The 24,966-nt window shown below is 38.1% G+C and overlaps 1 protein-coding gene across 1 annotated transcript; it reads left to right on the plus strand.

The window, feature by feature from the left end:
• Positions 1–4: 4 nt before the first annotated feature.
• On the plus strand, positions 5–23,649 carry LOC124093261 (membrane-spanning 4-domains subfamily A member 4A). Its single transcript, XM_046445660.2, has 7 exons — positions 5–186; positions 6,391–6,550; positions 12,549–12,668; positions 15,007–15,063; positions 17,373–17,528; positions 18,196–18,297; positions 21,363–23,649. The coding sequence occupies exons 1-7, from the start codon at positions 167–169 to the stop codon at positions 21,432–21,434; spliced, it is 687 nt and encodes a 228-aa protein (XP_046301616.1). The 5' UTR covers positions 5–166; the 3' UTR covers positions 21,435–23,649.
• The last annotated feature ends 1,317 nt before the right edge of the window (positions 23,650–24,966 follow it).

A 24,966-nucleotide genomic window follows, 5' to 3' on the forward strand; every position in this document is an offset into this window, starting at 1 on the left:
GTCATTCTCAGAAATTCTCAGCACAGCCTTTCGGATTCAGAAAAAACACCAGAAAAAAAAAAGTGCAGATTTAATCTGAGTCAGGTGTGAAGTGGGAGGAGGTGATTCTAGCTTCACACAGAATCGAGGCACTTCTCTGGAGCCTGGACCCCATCAGACACAGCACATGCTGCAGGCTGGAAGAAGGTAGGTCCAGGGACATCCTTCCTGGGCTTTTGGACTGATGGATTTTCAGTTACTGGTTCTTAGACTCCTAGGAATAGGAGAAAGAATGAGACAGCTCACATAGCACATACCGGTACTGTGGATCGGGGAGGGTTGAGTCCACCCTGAAGTGTACATCTGGTGCATTTGAGGAGTAGGTTTGCAGCACAAGATGAAGATGGTCAACCACCTCCTAAAGTCCAAAGCTGGGTGTGTGTCAGTAGTTTTAGTTATTTTTGTTCTCTAACTTTCTGGGCTTTCAAAAAACTGTAAGCACATATTTTCAATGTTTGATTAATCAATTTATGTACCTTTAAAACACTCCTTCTTCTGTAGTTTTCATTCTCTGTCTCCAAACTTGACATTTTTATAATGTGACATTTAAAGAAAAGATCTGCCACATGCAGAATCTGGTGGAGAGAGGGCTTGGGGTTAAGGCAGGGTCCTCAGCCAAATGCACTTACAATGGTCCTGCCGTAGTCTGTGGCCTGGCTTAGTTCTCCAGTGGTCTTTGTCACCATGCATGGCACACCCAAGCCACAAACTGAAGTTGCTCATGAAGAACTATGCGGATGCAAAATTCTTAGAAGATTCTTAGCTTTGTGGAAATCACAAAGAAGATTGGGGGAAACTACCCAACGCACTCTCTTTTTAGAGAGATTAAAGAAACCTAGAGAGGGGAAATGACCTGCCCAGAATCAGACTCGTTAATGAAAGGGCTAGGACTATACTGGATTCTAGTCCAGTCTGTCTCCCTGCCCAGGTTACCATTTCTGTATCACCACCATTTTCTTCTTCAAAAAGAAAAACAAAAACATCCAGATGCAGGCCTCTTTTGGGGTCTATATTTTATAAGTTTGTCAAAGGTGAGTCTAGACCTTTAGACCACTCTTTTCATGCCTCCTTGGAGATGGTGACCCATGAGGGGTGTTAATATAAAAATAAGGACACAAACGATTGGTGATCATGCATTTCCACAAGGATTTGATAGCCATTAGGAGATGGAAGAATTGCCCATGTATCTCTATCTCTGTACCAGGAGCCCAAGTAAGTACACTGTAACCACCAATGGTCTCCCAGAGGTCACAGGCAATGCGGCAAAGTAAGTGTCAGATCTTCCCCAAAACCTGGAAGAAATGTTGTTCATACTATCCATGAGTCTGCATTTTGGGTTTTCTTGATATTTGAAAATGAAGACATTGATCATTGGAGTGTAGACATACATTTTTGTCCTTGGGGAGCTGACTTGTCCTGGGTCAGGACATGTGGATTTCTGTGATATGAAGGTAGGAGCTCCTCCCGTGGCCAGAGTCTCTTAGAAAGACATAGAGAGTATCAGCCTTCAGTGTCCAGAGCCTGACCTGTCTTGGCAGAGAATCAAAGTCACTTGAAAGCAGGTTTTGATATAATGTCTTTGTCCTGGGGAAGCCTGCCATCTTACTAGAGAGGCTTCAAATACAGAAGAGCCACCAGAGGTGTTTATAAATTTCCTAAATCCTCTATCTGAAGATAGACCCCACAGGCAGAGACCCCACTGCATAAAAGAGAATAAAATAAAGTACACATTCACTTAGACTGAAAAGAATCCTCTTTAGTTACTTCATAGCCATTTTGCTTCTGTGGTGTAACAGGGAGGTAAGTTGAGTGATTCATGTGCGGGGGGAGCTGTGTCTGAATGGAGGCAGACTGCGTGATACTGTCAGTGTACTTACGAGAAGGGTCAATGTTGGGGTGGGATGTTCTGCTTATTGTTATGAAGCAGACAGAGATGCAATTCATAGGGAAATTCCTATGAATGGGACCGACATGCCGAAATGCCCCAATATAAGAATGAAATTGTTGTTTTGGAAAAAACTAAAATAAGGCCAATGCATTAGAGATATCAAAAATAAAAAGGAGAGATAGCAGAGGGACAGGTGACTGTAATGTCAGATACTTAGATAGGCTGAGGCAGCAGGATCCAAAGTTCAAGGCCAGTCACAGCAACTTACTGAAACCATGCCTCAAGGTAAAATTTTAAAAGCCAGTGTGTTGGGGCAGGGGGGTGTTAGGAAAAAGAAGGAATGGGATAGCTCAGTGGTAGAACAGTACTGGTTTCATTTCCCAGGACCACAGAATAAATAAGTACATGAGAAAAGAAGTTCAAAATAAGGTCAGAGTAACAAAGGTGGACAGAATCAGCTGAATTTCTCTTATCAACAACTTTAAAAATGCTTAACTATTTATTAATAGTGTAATGCAAAGGAAGTGTTTTAAAGAAGAGGGTGACCAATAGGACCTTACCCTCCTCCCCATGATGTATATTTTTATATCACAATTGACTTTTTTCTACATTGGGTGTTCCCTTACAACTTGCGTCACCTTAGTTATTTTTGACCATTTTAATTTTTACCCAGCATATCGGTGATATGAATGATGTATACACCACCATGATAGTTTATTATGAATGTGAATATATGTCTACCTCTGCCAGTGGTTTTTTATACCTTCATATATTTTCATGATAATATTTATCCTTTAGTTTCTGCTTGAATAGCTCCATTAAGTACTTCCTATGTGATCAGTCTGGGGGTAATAAGTTCCCTATTGTTGCTTACCTGAGGAAATCTTCATTTTCCTTGATGGAGAGTTTTTTCTGGTTACACTATTTTGGGGTTGCGGTTATTGTCTTTATTTTAGCGCTTTGACTTTTTCATCCCCTTCTCTTCTGGCCCTCAGGATATTTTTGGTCAAGAAATCCACTGATGTGTAATCAAGATTCTCTTAGATTTGACTTGCTTTTTCTTTTGCTGTTGTAAGAGTCTATCTTTGTCTCTGACTTTGATGTTTTGTTTATAATATGCCTTGGAGAGGAGGTCTTTGGTTTGAATCTCTTTGGGAAATTTTGAGCTTCATGGATCTGGATGTCCATTTCTCTCCCTGGACTAGGGAACTGTTCGGCAATTATTTTATTAAGTGAACTTTCTATCCCTTTCTGTCTCTTCTCCTACTGGAACTCCCATAATGTGAAAATTTGTTAATGTATCCCACCAGTATCTTAGATTTTCTTCACATTTTTTTATGCTTCCCCCCACTCTTTTCCCCCTTACGGCTAATTTTCCAAGACGTTTTCAAGTTTACAAAGTTTAAAATTTTGCTTGATCCAGTCTGCTGTTGAAATCTGTTGTAGTTGGGGGTGGTGGTGGTTAATTTTATTTATTTTTTTGACAGTAGAATGCATTTTGACACATTGTACACCCATGGAGCACAACTTCTCATTCCTCTGGCTGTACGTGGTATAGTGTCACACCAGTAGTGTAATCATACATGTATATAGAGTAATAATGTCTGTCTTATTTCACCATCCTTCCCACCCCCACAGCCCCACCCCTCCCGTCATGGCCCTATGCACAATCCAAAGCTCCTTCATTCTTTCCTACCTTCCACTCCCCAGTATGAATTAGCATTTTCTTAACAGAGAAAGCATTTGGGCTTTGGTTTTGGGGGATTGACTTATTTCACTTAGCATGACATTCTCTAGTTTCATCCATTTACCTGCAAATGCCATAAATTCATTCTTCTTTAAGGCTGAGTAATATTTCATTGTGTATATATACCACATTTTTTTATCCATTCATCTGTTGAAGGACATCTAGGTTGGTTCCATAGTTTAGCTATTGTGAATTGAGTTTCTATGAACTTTTATGTGGCTGAGTCACTGTAGTGAGCTGATTTTCAATCCTTTGGATATAAATTGAGGAGTAGGATATCTGGGTCAGATGGTGGTTCCATTCTTAGTTTTCTGAGGAATTTCTATACTGCTTTCCTGAGTGGTTGTACCAATTTGCAGTCCCACCACCAATGTATCAGTGAATATTTTCCCCCACATCTTTGTCAACACTTATTATTGCTTGTAGTTTTTAGAATTGCCATTCTGACTGGAGTGAATGAAATCTTAGAGTAGTTTTGATTTGTATTTCTTTAATTGCTAGAGATAATGAACATTTTTTTCATATATTTGTTGATTGATTGTATTTTTTATTCTGTGAAGTGTCTGTTCAGTTCCTTAGCCCATTTATTGATTGGGTTATTATTATTATTATTTTTGGTGTTAAGTTTTTTGAGTTCTCTATATATTCTGGTGATTAGTGCTCTATCTAAGGAGCATGTGGTGAAGATGTTTTTTTCTTTTCTGAGAGAAGCTTTTTAGTTTGAATCCATCCCATTTATTAATTCTTGATTTTATTTCTTGCACTAGGAGTCTTGTTAAGGAAGTCATGTCCTAAGCTGACATCAGGAACATTTGGGCCTACTTTTTATTCTACTAGGTGCAGGATCTCTGTTCTAGTGCCAAAGTCTTTGATTCACTTTGAGTTGATTTTTGTGAGAAAGAGAAGTTTAATTTCATTTTGCTACATTAGGATTTCCACTTTTCCCAACACCATTTATTGAATAGACTACCTTTTCTCCTATGTATGTTTTTGGTGCCTTTTTCTAGTATGAGACAATCACATTTATGTGGGTTTGTCTCTGTGTCTTCTGCTTTGAACCATTTGTCTACATGTCTGTATGGGTACCAATACCATGCAGTTTTTGTTACTATTGCTCTGTAGGATAATTTAAGGTTTGGTATTGTGATGCCTCCTGCTTTACTCTTCTTGATAAAGATTGCTTTGGCTATTCTGGGTCTCTTGTTTTTCCAAATGAATTTCATGGAAATCTCTTATATTTTTAAATTTGATTTATTGAAGATTTCAGTTTTGAGTTTCTGTTTGGTTCTTTGTTTTACATATGTTATTTTATATAAGATAACATATATATTATAACATATAATATATTATATAACAATATATAAAATAACATATCATATGTTATATAATGTATTATATAATATATTAATATATGATTAATATATAATTAATATATTCTAGATTATATAATCTATACAATAGATTATATAATATATATTATACATGTATATCTTTAGTTTTTTGTTCAGATCATGAATTGTTTTTCTGATTTCATTGAATTGTCTAAATTGTCTACCTATATTATTTTGTATCTCTGAATTTCCTTAAGTTTATTTAATTCCTTTTCAGGAAACTCATGTAATTCTATTTCTTTGGAGTTAGTTATTGAGGAATTATTGTGTTCGTTGGAAAATGCCATATTTTCTTGTGTTTTCACATTTCTTGCGTATCTGTGTGGCTGGCTGCACAACTTTTGGAGCATCCACATCCTCAACACTTTACAAAGTACTCTTAAAGATCAAGATTTTCACCTGCACATGAGTCTGAGCTGGTGGGCTGGGCAAGAAGCAGTCATTCTGGCTCTGGTTGGGGGTAGTGTTGCAGGCTTCATGCAGTTGCTTCAGCTGTGTGGAGCTGAACAGGATCTTACAAAACTACTGTGTCCCTTGAAACTTTAGGAACATGTTCTCTCACTGAGGCACAAGTAGATGCAGATTGCCCATGAATCTGGGGTCTTTGACCCTGAGGGACAAACTAGCAGCTTGGACCTACAGGTTGGGGATCTTCGCTATGCATCGGCAAGTCAAGATTTAAGGCACTATAATAAGACAAGAGATTTAAAATGTGGTGTCAAGGGCATGACTCTGAGTCTTAAGTTCCATCCTCCAAGTCTGGGGTTTGTAGAACAAAATTCAAGGTTCCATAAAACACATTCACTAAAGACAGACAGTGGAAAGACTTCTAGTTCTGAGGGTGTACCTATGTTCCGATAAGAAAAAGGGGACTATAAAATACTATACATAAATGGTAATGCTGATGATTCTGGGTAGCTAACTACTAATATTAAAGTGATCCTTCAATGGAGAGGTGGCTATAACCAATGGAATATGAAAAATATGGATAGAGATCAATTCAATCACACTTAAATATGAAATTGAAGAAAATTTCCTAATTTGGGCGGGGGGGTCCAACATATTTACCTGGGTTCTCTCCACATTTTCCTGTCTTCAACACTAAGATCTTGACATCACGTGGTCTTTAGATTTTCTCTCTCTCTCTCCCCTTTTCTCCTTCTCCCCTTCTCTCCTCTTAATGTGTTCCTTTTTATGCCTTCCTTTCTTAAATAGCTATCATAATATAGTTCAGAATTTCCCCTTAGGGAGAAAGCTGACTCACACTGCAGTGTCCCTCTCTTGTCCCATCCAGGTCCTTATCCTGAATCAATTTCTTATTCTAGCACTGTTTCTGCTGCCATGATAACCATGCAAGGAACGGAACAGACCTCCGTGGAGGGCGGCCCTGCTCTGCAGTTCCTGGAGCAGGCAACCGCTCTACGCTCCCAAGTGTGGAAAAGGATGCAGAAGAAGTTCTTGAAGGGTGAACCCTTGGCTCTCGGGGTAAGTCAGTCGCCTGTGTGAGAGAAGACCAGGGGTGTAAACTCACACCCGATCAACCCAACGCCCAATACTGTCCCAGGAACCTTGTCGTTTACCCACCAGTCCTAGGATCTTCAGTGTTTAATTTTCAGGTCTTATCATTTGAAAAAAATTGCTATGGTACTCTGTCACATCATGTTTCTGATCCAGCTACATTTAAAGTATGGTGACTTTAGATCCATTCCAGGTGGTGAGTCATCCAGGAGAGTTCTATTTCAGCCCAGGGGAAGAACAGCTGCAGAAAGGGCTTAGTGGGCTAGCCGAGGTCCTCGCCACTGGCCTGTCTGGTAGTAGACAGACCATTTGTCCCTTTATCTGTCTCTCTGGTTCCTTTCTTAGCCTGATTCTCAGATGGTAAAAAATATTTTATCTTCCAAACACTTCTACCTGGAATCTCAGATGGATGTGGCTAAAGAAATGGAGAGTTTAAACATTGCCACTATAGGGCAGGTTAAGGGATGCTGAATACAGAGGTTTATTTTTATCCCAACTTCAGCTGGGCTCAACTAATTGTACTTTATATTCTCCCCCACCCCCTTATTCAAATTTTTTCAATTTTGGAAAATGCGTATTTATATTGACATATGCAATGTTTATTCTTCATATATTAAAAGGTGTTCTTTTTTTGGGGGGGGAGGGATACCAAGGATTGAACTCAGAGGCACTGAGCCACTCCCCAGCCTTGTTTTGTATTTTATTTAGAGACAGGTTCTCAAAAGTGAGGCTTAGTGTCTCACTTTTGCTGAGTCTGGCTTTGAACTTGTGATCCTTCTGCTTCAGTTTTGGGGTTATAGGAGTGTGCCACCACACCAGGCTTAGTAAGTATTCTTAAACAGACTTTTTAAAGAGGAATTTTAGTTTTACAGAACAATTGAGAGGAAAACACAGATATATCCCAGAGTCACTCTGTGCCCATACATACATAGTTTCCCATTATCAATCTCCCCCGCCAGTACATTTTTTACAATTGATTAACTTTCAGTGACAGATCATTATAATTCAAAGTCCGTAATACACATTAAGATTCTCTCTTTGGACAAATGTATAATACACATATCCACCTTCATAGTGTCAAAGTAATTTCCCTTTTCTGAAAATCCCCCATGCTCTGTGTACTCATTCTTCCTTCCTCTCTAGCCCCTGGAAACTGCTATTGTTTTAATTCCTCTATAGTTTGCCTTGTTCTAAAACTCATATTACTGGAATTAAATATCAATTTAAATTTAATGATTTAATTAAATGACAAATTAAATAATTTAGCCTTTTAATGTAGATTTCCTTCACTGGTAGTAGACAGACCATTTGTCCCTTTATTCATTGTTTCCTCCATGTTTTTTTATGACCTGATAGCTTGTTTCAATTTAGCACTGAAATATTCCTTTTTCTGAATGTACCACAGTTCCTTTTTACACATTCTTCTATAAAATGATATTTTGGTTGCAAATGTCAATAAAGCTGCTATGGATATCTGTGTCTGGGTTTCCAATGGTCATAAATGTTCAACTCATTGGAGCGAACACAATTGCTGGAGTATATGGTGTTCAAGTCCATTTTGTGTTGTTAGAAAAAAATACCTGAGGCTTGGTAACTTAAGAAAAAAATGAGTTTATAGGGTTTACACTTGTGGTGGCTGAGAAGTGAAAATTGTATTGCCTTCTAGTGAGAGTCCCTTGGCTACATCCAGACATTTTGGAGGAGGATATAGAAAAAGTACATGCCGCACCTGAATTTATAACAGTTTGCTTTTGTGAGAGCTACCCCTCTCCTCAAGACCAGTAAAAACCCCTTACATGGATGGTTCCACATGAACTAATTACCTTTCACAAGGCCTAACCTCTTCAGGGTCCTGCCACCTCAACTCTACCACATTGGAAACCAAGCTTTCATCACCCAAACCTTTGGAAGACAAACTAAATCCGAATCATAGCGTATTGTAAGAATTTGTTCAGTTTTGTAAGAAACTTGCTGAATTCCTTTATCACGAATACAAATAATAATAAATGCTGGTGAGGATGTAGGGAAAAAGGATTTACTTATAGACTATAGAACTGTAAATGAGTAAAACCATATAAAAATCAGCATGGAGATTTCTCAAAAGACTGGGAATGGAACCACCATATGACCCAGCTATTCTACTCCTTGGGATCTATGCAAAAGAATTAAAGTCAGCATACCATAATGATACATGCATACTCATGTTTAGAGCAATACAATCAGGGGACTGAAGTATCCATAAATGGATGAGTGGATAAAGAATAGGTGTAACTGTGTGTGTGTGTGTGTGTGTGAGTGTGTGTGTTTGTGTGTACATACATATTGAATATTTTCAATGCTAATTGAAACAAGCTATCAAGCCAGGAAAAAAAAATGGAGGAAACTTTATGTGTATTAAGTGAAAGAAATCTGCATTATGGGTACCACACACACACACACACACACACACACACACAGAGAGAGAGAGAGAGAGAAAGAGAGAGAGAGAGAGAGAGTGGAGTTTTATTTAGGCATAAAGAAGAGCCAAATTATGTCACTTGATGGAACTAGAGAACATTATGTTCAATGAACTAAGACAGACTTATCTTTTCTTCATTGTATCACTTTTTTTTTTTGCTTTTTTCAAAGATCAGTTGATGCTGTTTATGTGCCAATTTCTGAGCTTTCTATTCTATTCCCTTGATCTGTTTTACTATTTTTTTACAATACCACAGTGTCTTGATAAATGTAGCTTTCTAATATGCACTGAAGTTGTATAGTGTTAGTCTTCTTACTCTATTCTTCATCAATATTACATCTGCTATAAACTTCAGAATCAGTTTGTTCATACCTACAAAATGACTTATTGGGATTTTTAGATTGCATTGAATCTCTACATAAAGTTGGGAAGAAATTAAATCTTGACAATATTAAGTCTTCCTGTCTATGAACAAGGAATAGAATATCTTCTCAGGTTTTCTTAATTCTTTGATCTAATCCATCAGAGTTTTATAGTTTTCCTTACAGGTTTTGTACAAGTTTTTCAGATTTACACATAACAATCCCAAATCAATACCTAAGTATGTAATTTTTAAGGTTACTAATTTAAATAGAGTAAGCCATGCTGAAGATAGAATCTCAGAACTGAAAGACAAAGTGGCCAGCCTTGAATATTCAGCTAGTATCAAAGGAAAAAAAAATAAGTAAGATGATAAGAATATGTAGGAACTCTGGGATAACATGAAAAGACCCAATTTAAGAAACACTGGAATTTTGAGGGCTCTGAGGTGCAAGCTAATGGAATGGATAAACTCTTCAAGGAAATAATAATAGAAAAAATTTCCAAACCTTCAGAATGAGATGGACATTCAGATACAGGAAGAATTCAGAACCTCAAATAGAGCAGATCAAAAAAGAGGCTCTTCAAGACCCATTATAATTAAAATGCTTAACATACAAAACAAGGATAAAATAAAAGCTTTAAGGGAAAAATGTCAGGTTACATTTAGAGGTAAACATTCAGAATCATATATCCTCCAAACCCTGTTATAGTCAGTTATGAGTTTTATTAGTTCCAGGAGTATTTTGTTTTGTTTTACCTTCAGACTTTTCTACATGACCATCATGTCATTTATGAACATTTTTAGTTCTTCCATATATATATATATATATATATATATATATATATATATATATATATTTCTCTTATTTCCTTTACTTTTTAATGTTAGTTTAGGTAGGACTTTAGCACAGTGTTGAAAGAAGTACCTTTCCCTTCATCTTGATGGGAAATCTTTGAGTTTCTCACTGTTAACTATGAAGGGAGCTGTGGGATTTTTGTAGGTATTCTTTAGCAAGTTGAGGAAGTTCCTCCCCATTTCTAATTTACTAGGAGTTTTTTAAATGCCTATTCTGCATCTATTGATATGATCACATGATTTTTCTTCAGTTTATTGATGTGATAGTTAAGATTAATTTATTTTTAAATGTTGAACTTACCTACCTGGGATAAATATCACTTGTTACAGAAGATAGTTCTTTTTATACCTTCTTAGATTCAATTCAATGATGTTTTGTTGAGGATTTTAGTATCCATATTAATATTTTAGTAAGAATTTCAAAGGTGTTGACTTTCAGTTTTCTTTCTTCTTATTTATTTATTTGTTTATTATTTGGGGTAATTTCTGTCTGGGTTTGCTATTATGATAGTGCCCTCTCTCATAGAATGAGTTAGAATGCATGCCCACTATTTATACTTTCTGGAAGATATTATAGAGAACTGGTATCATTTCTTTTTTTAAGAATTCGTTAGAATTTGCTATTGAAATCTTCTGTAATTGGTACTTTCTGTTTTGGAATATTTAAATCATGAAGTCATCTTATTTAATGACATAAGCCTACTCAGATCAGCTATTTCTTATTGTGAGTTTTGGTACATTATGCCTTGAGGACTTATCACTTCATCTAGGTTACCTCATTTGTGGGTACAGAGTTTCTTATAGTATTCCTTTACTAACCTTTTTATGCCCTAGGTTCTGCAATAACATTCCTTATTTCATATCTAATATTTCTAATTGGTATTCTCCTATTTCTTTCATAGACTGGCTAAAAGGAAATTGATTTAAAAGCATTCCTCGGGGTGCTTTATTTATCTTTAAAAACAGTTTTTCTATTTTTGTTGCCTTTGGCTATTGGTTTCATATTTTCATTTTCATTGATTTCTCTTATGCTTTTTATTTTTTCTTGTTTCCTTTGGACTTAATTTGTTCTTCTTTTTTTCTGGTTTCCTCAGATGAAAGCTCAGGGGATTGGTTTTAGGTCTTTCATCTTTTCTTATGCATGCACACATGTTATGAATTTCCCTTTACACACTACCTTCACTACATCCCCAAGGTTGTGATACTATTTTCATTTTCTTCAACTCCTTCTTAATACCTTTTGCGCAACTGAACTCCAATTCCTCATTTTTATTTACTGTACTCAAATTTGTCAGGTTTCTGTTGTCACGACTAAAAGGCTCAGGGGTTACTCCAGTTGAACTGGGCTAACTGGGCTGTGCAAAATAACCACACAAGAGACACAAATACCTTTTTGTTTGGGGTCACTGTGACGGCTCCTCTGACATTAAGGGTCCACAGGAAGAGAGAGAGCGAGAGCTGACCCATTTTATTGAGGAGAAGCTATTCAAATGAGGCAAGGGGTCAGGTTTCAGGGGGCTGAGTATCTTCATGATGTCCACTGTCAGCAGGTTGACTGACACCTGGGTAGGCCACACCCAAGGGCACAGTAAGAGAAGGTGACACACACACAAGGCACTTCCATGGAAGATTCTATCCTAAACAAGGCAAGGGGTTATATTACAAAGGAACAGGTGAGCATAGCTTCACCCATGGGGCTGTAGGAAGACACACCCATGCACCAGACACCAACCCTCGAACCCAAGAAGGGTGGGGAAAGCTCTGCCACATTTCTGTGACTGAGCACCTCAGCACCCAGCCGGGGAGTGTGACTCAGTCACGTGCAAGGTTGGTCTCCCACACAAATTCTTTCCTCAGATCCCAAAAGAATGCCACATTTGTTCTCTGCCTCCATCTAAGTTTTTTTTTTTTCCTTCAGGTTACCTCTTCTTGCTAGAATGATTGCTTCCTATGTCCTGTATGACTCCTGTTTGAGCATGTGACAAAGAGAACAGCCATTGTGGTAGAAGAAGCAATGAGAGTATCAGAAAAGTGCCCTGAGCAGGTTTTGGCATGCTCCTTCTAACCTTGAAATTAATGGGTCAATGATAAATATTCTGAGGAATAATTTTGATAAGTTAGAATATCCACAGTTCTTGATGAGAAAAAAAAGTGATAAGAATATCTGGAAATTCATCAGACTATATCAAAAGATGGAGAATGAGGGTCACTTAGTGTTTGGATATGAGATAGCATGGTCACAATTTTGGTGGTGGATGATCTTTTTTAACTTTCTTTGTCATTTCTAGGTTGTGCAGATTATAATTGCCCTGATTATCTTCATCTTTGGGATAATAATGATGACTCTCAAGTGGTTCACTTATGGACCACTTATAATTTCGGGGTACACAGTTTGGGGGTCACTGATGGTGAGTAGCATATCTTCTGGAATAACTGGAGGTATCTTAACACTGTTGTTAATAAGGTGAGGCTTTGCATGGAATCCTACCCCAACTCTCTCTAGTAGTTCTAGAACTTTGAGAAAGATATATTCAACCTTGCGATGACTCAGATTTTTCATATTTAAAGTGTCAATGAAAATACAAAACTCATGGAAAGTTGGATCTACCAAATATTTAGTATGGATCTATTAGGATAGAGCATAGCAGCCTGTAACCACAGGCTCAAATCAGAACAAATTAAAGATTGACAGCAAAAGCAGACCACAAAAAGTGCAAAGGCTAGTCAGTTCCAGAGCTGGTATCCTGTAGTGTAAGAATTTATCTGACTGGCTGACACATCTCATGTTCACAAATGTGTTATAGGTGTATTCTTAAACCAGATATGGGCAATAATAATGCACTTACTAGTGTTAACTTGGACTAATCGAGAATCATTTCTGTGTCTGTTCACCCTGCTCGGAAGCTCATGGGAGTCTAAACAAAATGAGGGTGTTGTTAGAAAGGAAGAAGAGAAGACATAACTGACAGGCAATTTGTACTGTCGAACTCATCTTAGAAAACGGAGTTGCTGTTAGATAAGTTTTGTTTCACAAGTTTAATGAACGTAACTACAATTTATATTAGAATTTAAGAAAATTTAGAAATATTTCCCTAAAAAACCCACATATACAAGAAGAGGTTTTTTTTGTTGTTGTTGTTTTTGTTTTAGCAAATTGAAAGTGTAAACTGAGTATATAAATTATCTTTTCGTCTACCGACAAGAGAAAGGTAAACTGTCTAAAATGCGTCTCTGTTAGAATCAGGGAACATATTCAAGTATAAAGGATATCCACGTATCTATAAAATTGAGAATAAGACAGTTTAGAGTTTTGTGAGAGACTTGCCTTTTTAATTTTTCTGTCCTGCTGACAGTTGAAGTGCCAGTTTTGAAGAACAGCAAATGCAGATCTTTTGGAAGCTGAGCTACACTTTATTTAATAATACCAAGGCCAAAAGAGCTTTTATGAAACTCTTACCCAAATCTGGGCTCCCTGCTGAGTGGCACAGTCCTGTCCCAAGTAATCACCACCAACTTCTGAGGGAGGATTTGTCTTCATAGCATGGATGAAGCAATCGTGACTTACAGGGCTTAAGGAAATTTCCCAAGATCTTTTTGGTATAGGAATCATGACTTGAAAAGCATCAGTCCAGTTCTAGGATCACACACCACTCTAACCACTCTAGTTTTCCACTTCCACTTTTTTTTTTTTTGTAAGACGAGGATGGAAACCACCTTACCCAGTTCATGACTTCCATGCATGTTTAGTGGTTCACTGGGAACTACAGGATCTGTCATCAGAGGAATGCAGGTGTTTGCCACCTGACAAGCCTTTGCTTAGTCATGAGAAACATTTTTGCTGATACCTTCAATTATTTTCTCACCCTTACTTCCAAATTTCAGTTGAAAAGTGCCTCTCTTTTCTCCTTTATATGGTACAAGTTCAAAGACCAATTGTACAGTTTTCTTAGGTCTCCAGTACAGCTATGGATCTTGATGAGAATCTTGGAGCATTATCCCCACTTTGGTCTATTTATTCAAGCTTGCTTTTGTTTCCTTTGGAACACTGTCGTGTTTTACTCATGTATATCTTTTGCATTCCTTGTTAAGTCTAGTCTTCTGAGATGCTATATATAATTTTTGCTATGCTTCATGATATTTTCTTATTAAGTCTTATCTTTTAACGTACAAATAGACAAATATTTATAAATCATATATAATTTCTGGCACAGCATATCTGATATTGTGTACAACATATATAATATATAATGTTTTCCATGTGCCTGACTGAACTTTCAATAGTTAGTATTAGTTTTTAGATGATATTCTTGGATGTTTCAAATATAAATCATATTCATATGTGAATAAGAGTAAGTCTAACAAATTATTCAAATATTTTCTCACCTAAGTATTTTGGTTACTGTACTCAGAATACTATTATATAATAATCCATATCATTATCTTGATTTTAATTTTAAGGAGGAGACCCTAGTATTTCCCCACTGAACATGATAAAAACTTTTAGGTGAAGACAGACATTCTATCATATTACAGAAAATACAGTTCTTCACATTCTATTAACCATGTTTAAGTCAATAGTAATTTTGAATTGTTTAAATGCCTTATCAACATTGTAAATAACAGTAGCAATTAATGTGATTTTTCCCTTAATACCACAAATTTAATAAATTAATAAGTTATAGTAAGTTATAATTTCTGATATATCTTTAAAGTTTTTTTAACCACATTTTTCCCTCTTATTCCTAGTTTATTATTTCAGGCTCCTTTTCAATTGCAGCAGGAAAAAGAACTACAAAAGGAATGGTAATATTTCTTTTCATTTTACTTCAGCATTGAAAGGGGAAGGATTTAATCAAATGTGCATTCTTCCAGAACAGAAAGCAAAGTTTGTTTCTTTGATTTAAAAACATCAAGAGATATTATGAATTCTACCTAGAAAGATCTTCCTTTCAAAAATGGTGGACGAACAATTGGCTGATGATAGAGTTACTGACATTGACCAGATATTTTGGCAGAGTAGTTGCTGCACAAATTGTTATGCAGATATAGGATATAGAGAATTCTAGAAAATAAATGTCAGGTGGATTCAGCCATCCAAGTCTTGAAGCTTGAGATCCAGCCCACAATGACAACATCAAGTATTGGAGTGGACTAATCTTTATTGACTTACTGATGAAAATGAGTATTCCAACTGTATCCAGGAAGGATTTGAGTTTGCAATAAAGGAAGTTCCTCAAGCACTATTACATAAGAAGAAGTGAATTTAAAACATAACTCTTGGGTCAGCATGTAAAAGTCAAAAGTCCAGATCTCAGCAAACATTTTACTTACTGGCTAAGGGCCATATTTGAGTTTTCTTTGCTCAAGGATAAATTTTAAATTCTGGAGCATAATAAATACAGTCTTTCCAAATTTGTCCTCCACCTACCTTCCTGCCTTCTCCACCAGCTACTGCCATTAAAATGTACCTTGCACTACACACACACCAAACCTCACACTTGCCTGAGCAATTTCTATTTCTATAAAAAGCTTCCATACCTTCTCCATGAGAAGAGAATACGAACAAAAGCATACACAAAAGAGAGACATAATATGAGAATAGAGGCATGAGAGTTGAGAAGCAGTTAGAAATGATGAGAGGTCACTCACCTGCAGCAGAGCAGGGGAGGAAATGGACGCAGGAACAGTACAAGGGACTTTGAAATCTCTCCTGGGGGATTGAGAGTTCATCTCTTGTGCCCATAGGAGTTATCTGAAGGATTTAATCTTTGTTTTTCCTTTTGATTGGCACATTATAGTTATACATAACAGTGTGACTTTTTATGATATATTCATACATGCACACCAATAAAACAGTATAATTTGATCAATTCCATTCCCCAATACCTCCCCCTTTCCTCCCCTCCCTCTCCCCTGGTCCCTGTTTCTATTTTTCTGGTCTCCCTTCTATTTTTTTAAACATAATAGTTCTAATTACTTATAGATCACAGTAGAATGCATTTTGACACATTGTATACAAATGGAGCACAACTTCTCATCCTCTGTCTGTACATCATAATGCAGAGTCACTCCAGTAGTGTAATCATACATATGGTAATAATGTCTGTCTCATTCTACCCTCCATCTCATCCCCACAGCCCCATCCCTCCCCTCACACCCCTCTGCACAATCCAAAGTTTCTTCATTCTTCCCCTACAAGCCTCCCTCCCCACAATATGGATCAGCATCAACTTATCAGAGAACACATTTGGCCTTTTGGTTTTTGGGATTGGTTTACTTCACTTAGTATGATGTTGTCTAGTTCCTTCCATTTACCTGCAGATGTTATAATTTCATTTTCATTTAAGGCTGAGTAATATTCCATTGTGCGTTTGTACCACATTTTATTTATCCATTCTTCTGTTGAAGAGCACCAAGGTTGGTACCATAGTTTAGCTATTGTGAATTGAACTGCTATGAACATTGATGTGGCTGCGTCACTGCGTCACTGTGTATGCTGAATTTAAGTCCTTTGATTATAAACCCATTTGACCCATATAACTGAGTCAAATGGTAGTTCCACTCCAAGTTTTCTGAAGAATCTCCAGACTGCTTTCCAAAATGGTTGCAGGAATTTGCAGTCCAACCAACAATGTATGAGTGTACCTTTTCCCCCACATCCTCGCCAACACTTATTGTTGCTAGTATTCTTGATAACTGCCATTCTGACTGGAGTGAGATAAAATCAGAGTAGTTTTGATTTGCATTTCTCTAATTAGCAGAGATGATAAAAGTTTTTTCCATCTTTTTTTGGTTGATTGTAGTTCTTCTTCTGTGTAGTGTCTGTTCAGTTCCTTAGTCCATTTATTGATTGGGTTATTTGGGGTTTTGGTGTTAAGTGTTTTGAGTTCTTTATCTATGAAGGATTTATTCTTGGGAAGAACAAGATCATATTTTTGTTTCAGCAAAAATTTAGGATTGAAAGTCCTGAGGGAAAAGAGTCGATTTAAGAGATCATTAATGAAGATTGAGAGGATGAAATGGGATGGGAAAGAGGTAGAGGTTGAAAGAGATTGATGGAGATCTATCTGGGGATGTTGTGGGTTGTTTAATTGATTTTCATTGCTTCCTAGGTCCGAAGCAGTCTAGGCCTGAACATTGTCAGCTCTGTGTTGGCTTCCACAGGGATGATCATCACTATAATTAATGTGGCTATTTTTACCAACTTTTACTATTACTGTAACTACAATGAGATTTCGGATCATTGTGGGACCATGAAAACTTTAATGGTAAGTGCTTCCTCTTTTCCTGGGATACCAGGGTGGAAGAAGTACGCAGGGCTCTGACCTTGGCAAAAGCAACCTCCATTAATTAGTGAGGCACTTCGGGAATTTGGATGTGACTGAGAAATAGAACGGTCTTTTATTTAGCCATCAGGTTCACCTCTCATTGCTGTTTGTTCTTCCTCTACATAGCATGAGGCCAACCGAGTAGAAAGCAATATTGATAGAGCACATACTCATTAAATAGCTACTGAGATGAGCATGTTTGCACCATTTTTCCTGTTTAATTTTAAAACACGGATCAGTGTGTACTATTATGTACACTTTAAAAAAAAAGGAGGGCAGATGTCAGTTCCTATAGGTCCTCAGGGCTTCCTGAGGGAGCCTGATGAAGTTACATGGTCCTCTAGTAATATTTGAAAATTGTCTTGAACGTTATCCTACAGGTGGTGATAAATCCAGCAACCTTCTTGACATCTCTTGACATAATTCCCAATGTTCAAATATCCTTCCGAGGACATTTTAGCCTCCACATCCAGCTCCCGACAAATTCTCCCTCTTTGTTGTGTATCTTGAGTACTTTTTTCTGTATCACTTACAATGGATTTGGGGCAAATAAGCTTGGACCCTCTCATCTCCGTTCCTTGTGTTCCTTCGTTGTGCTTTGTTTTAGGGTCTGGAGTGTGTGGTGCTTATTCTGAGTGTGCTAGAATTCTGCATTGCTGTGTCCCTCTCTGCTTTTGGATGCAAAGTGATCTGCTGCAGCCCCGGTGAGGTGAGAATCGGCCTTCCTTTGAAGGCGTCTCTACCAGTTTTCTATTGCTGTGTGATGGACTTCACAGACCTGCTAGTCAAACCCTAGCAGCTGGTGGGATTCTGTCTTCTGCTCTCCCAGGAGGCTTAAGACAGCACAGGTTGATTATCTCAGTTACAGCTTAGCTGGGTCCTCTCCTCAGGGTCTTACCAGGCTGTACTCATGGAGCTCGTTGAGCCATGGTCTCATATGAAGTTTCTAGCCCTCTTCCATGCTCATGTGGCTTATTTCACATGAAATATGAAATACTTCTCTGAGGACATACTTCTCTGAGGACAGCAGGACAGCCTATGTCTCAAGTTCTTTCAGTCTCACAGGATTAGGTAAGATCCATCCAGAGCAATGTTCTTTTTGATATACTCAGAGTCAACTGATTCCTAACCTCCTTACAGGAGTGTCACCTCCTCGAATTGACAGGTTCCACCTTTTACATTTTCTGTCATCTCCCAACAGTCCATTCAATTAGGAATCCATCAGTGAATTAATATACCGATGAGGTTACAGCCCTATGATCCAAACAGTTCTCCAAAGTCCCACACTCAAGGGGAGAGAATCACAAAAGCCTCAACTATTGGGTGTGATCTTAGGAGTCTGACTATCCCCCTTCAAGGGTATCATGAGTCTAGATCAGAGACTTCTTCACTGCTGCAGTCTGGCTGGGCACAAAATAACCGAGCCGCCACATAGCCTTGTAGGTTCAAACAGCAACCTTTGTTCCCGAACTCTCAAGGGCACTCTCCACACACGCTCCCTGGGAACCTCTCTCTAACACCACCCACGCTACTCCCCCAGGCGCGTGCACACACACACACACACACACACACACACACACACACCAACCGGAAGTCCCTCCTCTGGACCTTCCCCAACCAATGTGAACCCTCCAGGAATCCCCGCGAGAACTCCAAAGTAGCTCGAGAACTCCAAAGCAGCGGTGCCCGGCGCCCGAGGCAGCAAGAGCCGCCCCATTGCCCAACAGTAAAGGTCAAATATACAATACAATCAATCCAGCATCACAGCAATTATATATAGCTTAACTCAAATCATCATCTCAATGGTTCCCTGGCGTCACCTTTCAAACATTCCCTCTGGCAAATGCCAGGCGTCATTCTGACTGGGCCGTGGCTCTCAACACTTCACAATGGAGAGGTCCTCCAAGAACGCCAGATTTTGTTTCATTACTCAATTACAGAAAACTTCCCTAGACTACTGAAGAAATTCCAGGGATTAAACTCCTTTATCCATTTTGAGACCTGCAGTAGATTCTGTCTTCTGCTCTCCCAGAAAATAATGACTCACACAGAGAGTAAGGCAAGAAATGGAGAGAAGAGACCAGGAAAGAGGTCCTAAAAAGAATAGGGTGGTGACAGGGGCTGGGGACAAGGTATAGTCTTCAAGGACACACCCTCAAAGACCTACTCCCTTCAACTAGATCTCACCTCCGATAGTTTCCACCATCTCCCTATAGTCCACTCAAATGATGAATATATCAATAGACTAATCCACTGATAAGGTTGGAGCTCCCTGGATCCGATCACTTCCTAAAACATCTACCTGTGAATATTGCTGTACTGAGGACCAAGCTTTCGATATTTGAGCCTTTGGGGAGATGCTCCAGATCCAGCCATAAGGTTGATGAGGGGTTTCCTCTAAACATTGAGGGATCCAGAAAGAAAGTGGCTAGTAAAACCCTAGCAGCTGGTGGGACTGCAAATTGGTGCAACCACTCTGGAAAGCAGTATGGAGATTCCTCAGAAAACTAAGAATGGAACCACCATTTGACCCAGTTATTCCACTCCTCCGCACATACCCCAAAGACTTGAAATTAGCATACTGTAGTGGTACAGCCACATCAATGTTTATAGCAACTCAATTCACAAGAGCTAAGCTATGGAACCAACCAAGGTGCCCTTCAACAAATGAAGGGATAAAGAAAATGTGGTACATATACACAACATAATATTACTCAGCCATAAAGAAGAATGAAATTATGGCATTTGCTGGTAAATGGATGGAAGTGGAGAATATCATCTAAGTGAAATAAGCCAATTCCTCAAAACCAAAGGTTGAATGCTCTCCCTGATATGGAGATGCTAACTCACAATAAGCAAAGGGGGGTGAGTAGGGAAGAATACAAGTACTTTGGATTAGACAAAGAGGATTGGAGGGAAGTTAGGGGAATGGGAATAGAAAGCCAGTAGAATGGATCAAGCATTACTTTCCTATGTTCATATATGAACACACAACCGATGTAATTCCACATCATGTACAACCAGAAGAGGAAGTTGTACTCCATGTATGTATAATATGTCAAAATATATTCTATTGTCATGTATCACCACAAATAAAAAATAAATAAGTAAATAAATAAAACCCAGCAGCTGCTCATTAGCTTCATTACACAAAGGCCCTGGGGCAGCAAAACTCACAGACAAATATAGAACAACAGTTTAATGAGATTGCTCTTGTGGTTCTCATTTCTGTTCTTTGTGTCTCTTTGCCTTCTTTTGAGGCTCCAAGGCAACACCACAAAAAACACCCCCACAGAAGACACAGGAGCTAAATCACCTGAAGTCTCATAGTGGGTTTTGCCTAATTGAGGTCTGAGAAGTGTGAGTTTCCTGATAATTCCTGCCACCCTGGGCCAGTGTGGGTTCAGTGGGGCTTTATTGTGGCAGCAGATAATGATTTGGATGTGCACTGTCATCAGCATGAGTAACCTGGTTTGGAGGAGCAGCCCTGCATTTCCCATAGCACCTGGGTTAGGGGTAACTCCTCAGGGACCATCGTTCTCGAATAAGATGGATCAACTCTAAGGCTCCCAGCCATCAGCATCTCAGGCCCAGAGCCATCACTGGGTGAGGCTCCTAGATCTAGCCTGGTCTGAGGAACACCTGAGAGTCCAGGCTGCTCTGGATGGAATTCAGAGAAGGTGGTGTGGACACTGCAGATGACATAAGTGGGTGGGGAAGGGAGGCCTGACATAGTTTGGTCACTCACTTGTGGCATTCTCATTTATTTCACAGGCCCTGATAATTCTGCCACCAAATCCTCCTGTGACAGAAACAGCAGCTTGTGCACCATTTAAGGAGGTGTAATGCCACCATCAAGAGAAAAATGTTCCAGAAAATCTATTCTTACTTTAACTCAAGAATGTAATTTAGAATCCCACTCTGATTTGTGTGTGTGTGTGTGTGTGTGTTTATAAATTCAGAATCGTGTTCTCATTTTTCTCCAGGAACTTGACAACTCAATCCTCTGTATCTTTATCAGAATATTTGAAATTAAATAAATAAAGCATGCATTTAAGGGTCAGCAGAACTGTAAGGGTCCCGCGAAACGTCGGAGAAAGAGACCACCAAGTGACCACTCATGCAATTGGCAAAAGGGGATTTATTGAACCAGCATGCTGGGGCTCCGTGCCCACTCAAGAAGGGAAAGCAGCCCAGAGCCCCGAGCAGCGGCTGAACACTGCTTAAGTACACTTTTTGGGGAGGGCGGAGGGCGGAGGGCTTTGTATACATCAGAACAAATCATCATGAGGCGCGGGAAAATTGAACAACAACTCCTAAACATGATTAGTTCATTCATTGGCGGGAACAGGTCAGGCTGGAGTGATAGGTCATTCCTAAGGAGGGGGTTACATTTAAACTGATTGGTCCAGGCCCTGCAAGGCCTACGTGCGACCACACAGACCCCTTCAGTTATTGAACAACCAGACAATCAGGGGAAATGTTTACTGGGCGGTTCTAAGCATTGTCTTAACAGCTACAGAAATTTCAGGTTTTGCAGGTAGCATAGAACCCTAACAATACCTCCTTTACATTTTAACTCAGACCTTGCAGCTTAGAAACTTTTACAACACCCGGTCTTTTACCCTTTAACCTTTACGCTTTAACTTCAATTTCTTTTACCCTTACAGAACTTGGACGTTTTCATTTATTCTCAAGACTTGACATATAGGGATTAAACATGCAAAGAAACTGTGATTGCTGCTAAAATGAGACAGCTGGGGCACAGATTATTTTTCCTTCAAGAAATTTGAATACATGTGTCTCCCCACTTTTTCTTTCTTTTTTCCCATGAAAAGTGCCATGGGATAGCACAACCAGTCCTTGCATGTGCCTGAGTATTGAGCATAAGTATGTGTGGATCAGATACAACTCATATTTTCTCTCCCTCTCTCCTGCTATTTCCTACTAGGCAGGATTGAATTTTAATGAGATTTGTTTCCAGTTCCATACACAGGATTATACAATACACCATTTTTAATAAATATTCATCAAATCTACTTGATTTTGTTATTACAGAGCAAAAATAAATAAAATTAAAAGCAATTTATTCATGTGTTACCTGTTTCCCATTCAGATGCCCATATTTGTGACAAGAGACTTTAGTATTGAGGTCAGAAAAAAGAGTAATGTGCTAAAGAATGTGAGCTTTCTATACTACCAACTTAGGGTTTTTATCTTGAAGATCTCATCTCTTTTATTTGCTATGTGTCTAAGCCAGGCAGAGAAAGGGAAAAAGTATATGATCTCATTTAGGAGAAAAATGTTGAAGGCAGAAAACCAAACAGTAGTTATTTGGGGTGGAGGGAGGGGAGAAGGAATGAGGTGGGGAGATAAAGATCAAAGGATACAACATAGTAGATATGTAGAGATGTACAATATGAAGACTTCATATTTGGGTAGATTTCATCTGCTCTACAGACACACACACAGGTAATTATGTAAGATGATAGTCATATCAATTTGTTTCACTGTAGTAATCATTTTTGTTTTATGTATCTCATAATATCACATTGTATTGAAAGGGTAACGTTTCTAAGCTGCAAAGCCTGAGTTAAAATGTAAAGGACCAGGTATTGTTAAGTTTCTAAGCTACACTCAAAGCCTGAAATTCCTGTAGCTGTTAGGACAATTCCCAGGACTGCCCATTAGATAATTCCCCTTTGATTACCTAGTTGCTTAACAACCCGGACCCCGAGCAGCTCAGCACGTATGCACTCTGGGGCCTAAACCAATCAGTTTGAATGTGTACCCCGCCTTAGGACTGACCTGTCACCCCCGCCCGACCTGTTCCCGCCAATGAATGTACTAATCATGTTTGAGAATTGTTGTTTGATTTTCCCGTGGTGTATGGTGATTTGTTAAAGGGGACTGTGATATATGTAAAGTCCCTGCCCTCCCTAAAAAAGTGTACTTAAGTGTACTGCTCAACCCCTGCTCGGGGCTCTTGGCCGCTCTCCCTTCTTGAGTGAGCCTGGAGCCCCAGAGGATCTGCAATAAACCCCCTTTTGCTGTTGCATGAGTCGGTCTCTTGGTGGTCTCTTCCTCCGTCGTTCGCCGGACCCTTACAGTATAACAAATATGTACAGTGAAATTTATAAAAAAAGAAAAGTATTTGACTTCATGATAATTGATCTCTAAGTCCCTTAGTATATGTTTCCTAGGAATAACATTCTACTATACAACCTGAATACTATATTGTGTCCTAAAAATGTAGTTACATATATACACAATGGAATATTACTCAGCAATTAAAGAAAATAAAATCATGGCATTTGCAGGTAAATGGATGCAGTTGGAGAAGATAATGGTAAGTAAAGTTATCCAATCCCCAAAAAACAAATGGTGAATGTTTTCTCTGATATAAGGTAACTGACTCATAGTGGGGTAGGGAGAGGGAGCATGGGAAGAATAAATGAACTCTAGATAGGGCAGAGGGGTGGGAGGGGAAGGAGGGGCCAGAGGGTTAGCAATGATGGTGGAATGTGATGGACATCATTATCCAAAGTTCACGTAGGAAGACATGAATTGGTGTGAATATACTTTATATAAAACAGAGATATGAAAAATTGTGCTGTATATGTGTAATAAGAATTGTAATGCATTCTGCTCTCATGTATTTAAAAAATAAAAGCAATTAAAAATTTAAATGGGAAAAAAGACTATAAAATGAAAAATGAACATAAAAAATGTAGTTACATACTAATATACTACATAGTTTCTATTAAAATGCCCTCCATTGTTCCCAAATATATATATATGTATATATTAGCAAAAAATACAATTAATATGTAATCATATAACACACACATATACATATGTGTGTGTGTATATATATGTTTTTGTATATATATATATATATATATATATATATATATATATATATATATATATTTCACTTGTATATTTGGCTACTTTGTCTCTTTTTCCCAGAAAAGTAATTTTTTTTTCTCAAGCAATTCAAGTTTATTTGTAGATTTTAGTAATAATATTGGTAAATTAAGAAATTATAAGCACAATTTGCTCAAATGAAAGCATTTTGAATAAGCTTCTCAACGATTTTTTTAGAATTAATTATATATTTTTTCATGTTTCATTGGTGATGATTCTATTATCTAATTTGAATTTATAAATATCCAAAGGAAGTTTTAAAGCGTAATTATAATTAACCCTTTCTAAAAGAAAAGAATTTATAACAGTACATTATAGAGTAACAATTCAAACTCAACTATTTTTCTTTTTAATTGGAGCATAAAGCTGAGACAATACTTCGTACCAGGTTAACATATGACTTTTTGGTTTTAAAGGTGAATGTACATACTAAACATAGAAATTCACC

The sequence above is a fragment of the Marmota monax genome, unplaced genomic scaffold (genome assembly GCF_021218885.2).
Source record: "Marmota monax isolate L192 unplaced genomic scaffold, Marmota_monax_Labrador192_F-V1.1 WCK01_AAM20220418_F8-fsc00038, whole genome shotgun sequence".
NCBI classification, from domain to species: domain Eukaryota; kingdom Metazoa; phylum Chordata; class Mammalia; order Rodentia; family Sciuridae; genus Marmota; species Marmota monax.